The 3,711-nt window shown below is 36.4% G+C and overlaps 1 protein-coding gene across 1 annotated transcript in view; it reads right to left on the bottom strand.

The window, feature by feature from the left end:
• LOC116091809 (cystatin-related protein 2-like) overlaps positions 1–2,472 on the bottom strand; it is a 9,959-nt gene extending 7,487 nt beyond the window's left edge. The window contains exon 1 of the mRNA XM_031373265.1: positions 2,275–2,472. Coding sequence (XP_031229125.1) covers positions 2,275–2,472 — 198 coding nt within the window. The remainder of the gene's footprint in view (positions 1–2,274) is intronic.
• Between the last annotated feature and the right edge of the window lie 1,239 nt (positions 2,473–3,711).

The following is a 3,711-nucleotide window of genomic DNA, read 5'->3' as shown; positions in this document are numbered from 1 at the left end:
TATATTGAGAAAAATGTATTTTCACTATTGCTGTAGATGAGCATCTACATAAGACTGCTAAATTGATTTTTGCTTTATATCAAACAACTTTTATAATACTTACTTTTATTGTTATAAATTTTAAGGAATACGACAAAAAGGGTATTGTAGGTATTGAAGGAGGGTCTATGTGGGAAGCGGTGGTACAAAAGGAGAACAAGAATGTGATTCAATTCTATTTAATTAAAATATGTTTTTAAATGGTAGCAAATTCAGATAAATTGAAATCATGTAACTTTTCTCATCATAATGCAATAAATGTTTTTAAAAAATGGGGAACAGAGCTAAACAAAGAATTCTCAACTGATGAATACTGAATGGCTGAGAAGCACCTAAAGAAATGTTCAACATCCTTAGTCATCAGAAAAATGCAAATCAAAACACCTCTGAGATTCCATTTCATACCAGTCACATTGGCTAGAATAAAAGACTCAGGGGACAGCAGATACTGGAGAGGTTGTGGAGAAAGAGGAACACTACTTCATTGCTGGTGGAATTGCAAGCTGGTACAATCACTCTGGAAATCAGTTAGGTGGTTCCTCCAGAATTTTTACATAGTTCTACAGGAGGACCCAGCTATACCACTCCTGGGGATATACCCAGAAGATGCTCTAACATATAATAAGGACACATGCTCATCCATGTTCATAGCAGCCTTATTTATAATAGCCAGAAACTGGAAACAACCCAGATCTCCCTCAACAGAGGAATGGATACTGAAATTGTGGTACATCTACACAATGGAGTACTACTCAGCTATTAAAAACAATGAATTTATGACATTCTTAGGGAAATGGATGGATCTGGAGAATATCATCCTGAATGTAACCCAATCACAAAAGAACACACATGGTATGCACTCTCTGATAAGGGATTATTAGCCCAGAACTTCTGAATTCAGGGCGAACAACCCACAAAACACAAGAAACTCAAGAAGGAAGACCAAATTGTGGACATTTCATTCCTTCTTAAAAGGGAGAACAAAATGCCCATGGAAGGAGTTGCAGAGACTGACTATGGAGCAGAAACTGAAGGAAGGACAAGCCAGCCTAATATAGCTATCTCCTAAGAGGCTATGACAGTACCTGACTAACACAAATGTAGAGGCTCACAGCCATCCATTGAACTGAGTACAGAGTCCCCAATGAAGGAGCTGGAGAAAGGACCCAAGGAGCTGAAGGGTTTGCAGCCCTTAGGATGAACAACAATATGAAGTAACTAGTACCCTCAGAGCTCCCAGGAACACAACCACCAACCAAGGACTGTATATGGTAGGACTGATTGTTCTGACAACATGTGTACAGTAGAGGATTGCAAAGTTGATCATCAATGGAAGGAGAGGCCCTTGGCCCTGTGAAGATTCTGTGCCCCAGTGTAGGGGAATGCCAGGGCTAATAAGTAGGAGAGAGGGTGGGGGGTGGCAAGCATGGGGAGCGGGGAGAGTTTGTTCTTGTTTTTGTTTGTTTGTTTGTTATTTGAGGGGAAACTGGGAAAGGAGAAATCATATGACATGTAAATAAAGAAAATATCCAATAAAAAGTCAGGGAAAAAAAGATTTCTGTTTAAAGGGCTTCATCAGTAAAAATTCTTGCCATTAAGCCTGAAGCCCTGATTATTAGCTAAGTACCTTCAGCTTATAACAACTTTCATATAATCACTTCACCTACCACACAAAACACACAGAGATGAACACACACACAAACACACACACACACACACACAAACACACTAAATGGTGTAAAGAGTACTAAAATATTCCCCCCACCAGAAAAAAAATTAGTCTGTTTCTTTTTGTGTATGGTCATATATTTAGTAATAAAAACTAACATCATGTGTTTCATGTCAAAGAGCCAAATAAGTGGATAACTCTTTGTGACTCTAAAGTAAAGTTATGTGTTCTTGTGACTACATAACAGACATATAATTAGAGAATGTATCTTACAATGTCCTGATGTTGTTCACTGCTGTATCAATGAGTACCATCTCTCAGTAGATGCTTGAAGGCTTAGATAGAAATAACAAATCTTGTGGATACATTTTGATAAAAATTATATACTTTTCAAGTTATAGTCAAAGGAAACCTGCTCAGATCATTGTTCTTAATGAAAGAATAGTGTACACTTAACAAATACTAGTGTGGTTTCAGGATGATGAAAATGATGCTAAGATAGTACAAAAGATAGTGCCTCATGTGAACACCTCAATAAGTTGTCTGACCCTGGGACAAGCACTTACCCACACTTTGATGTTCTTGATGTTGCTGATGTATGTGTCATTGTTGAAAACATTGTAAACAGTTTTGAAAGTATCCAATGCTTCCTGACTCTGCTCTTGAATCAAAATGGTCCCAAGGAATTTTTTTGCTTCATGGCTTGAGTTCAGAAGTAGGACAAAGATGGCCAGAAGGAATGTACTCCACAGCGTTTTTGCCATTCTTTGGTCAGATATGAAGCTGAAGCTTCAACTGAGCAGTGATTTGTAGGAAACAAGCATAGCCACTATTCACTACACATGAATGAGCAAGACTGACCACACCCTTTAAATGAATTCATCTTTTCCTGATTCCTTATGCCCTCCTGGGAAGATTCTTTTACTTTTTCACTTGATACACCATTCATCTCATGGCCTCCTCTTTAAAATTTCCCCTACATTTCCTAGTGTTTAAGCTCAGTTCCTACCAACAATTTCTGGAACTCCATCTTAGATTAAAATTTTAGATTGAACCTAGTTTTCATAATGGTAACACCTATATCTGCCCCTCCAAATCTTGGCAATACATTCTTTATTTCTTCAAAAATATCTATGTACCAGTGTTTAATTATATGTGTCCCCAGAGTTCCGGGGTATCATTGAGACCCTAACCAAGGTCAAGTTCAACTTCTTGCTGTAATTTGTTGCTGGCCATAGTATACATTCAAATGATATTAAAGTAACTAATAGAAGGCAGAAGCGCATGCATTCTGAAACTAAAATACAATAGTTCAGAAAAAGAAAACAGTAAGTAAAAAATGCTTGGATTTGTGAAGAAAAATGAATTGAATTAGAGATATTGTGGAGAAGAATGACTCGATGTTGGTGGCACTGTGAAATATGTTCATATGCAAATCAGTGTGGAATTCTTCAAAAAGCTAAAGTTAGATCTAACATATTCAGCTACATCTCTCCTGGTAATAAATCTAAATGACTATAAATTCTATTACACTAACATACTTGCTGATTCATGATCATTGCTGCTTTATTCTAATAATCAAGAATAAGAAGAATTGAGGATGCTCATCAATTGTTGAAAGGATGACACATGTGACACATGTACACCACTAAATTATTTGACCTATAAACCAAAATATGTATTAGCAAGTAAAATATCAAAATATATGGTAGAGAACTGATAAGTGCTCAACATATTATGAAGTGCTATAGAAAACAAATGGCTGAAAGAAAGTCTGCCATACTCAAGGGTGAGCCTTCTAACTGGTTATCCATTCAAGTGATGAGCCCTAAATTCATCTTTAGGGTAAACACTAAATATATTCACCAGAATTTAACTGTATATAATCATGTTTACATAATAAATATGTATGTATGACACACACACACATATATACAAAAATAATTAAGTAATAGATGATGGATTATATTGTGGTCAAGGTAATGATACAGAGTTCAGAGAAG

The sequence above is a fragment of the Mastomys coucha genome, unplaced genomic scaffold (genome assembly GCF_008632895.1).
Source record: "Mastomys coucha isolate ucsf_1 unplaced genomic scaffold, UCSF_Mcou_1 pScaffold15, whole genome shotgun sequence".
Lineage (NCBI taxonomy): Eukaryota > Metazoa > Chordata > Mammalia > Rodentia > Muridae > Mastomys > Mastomys coucha.
The sequence above is the reverse complement of the archived record's forward strand: the minus strand, read 5'-3'. Positions and strand labels throughout refer to the sequence as shown.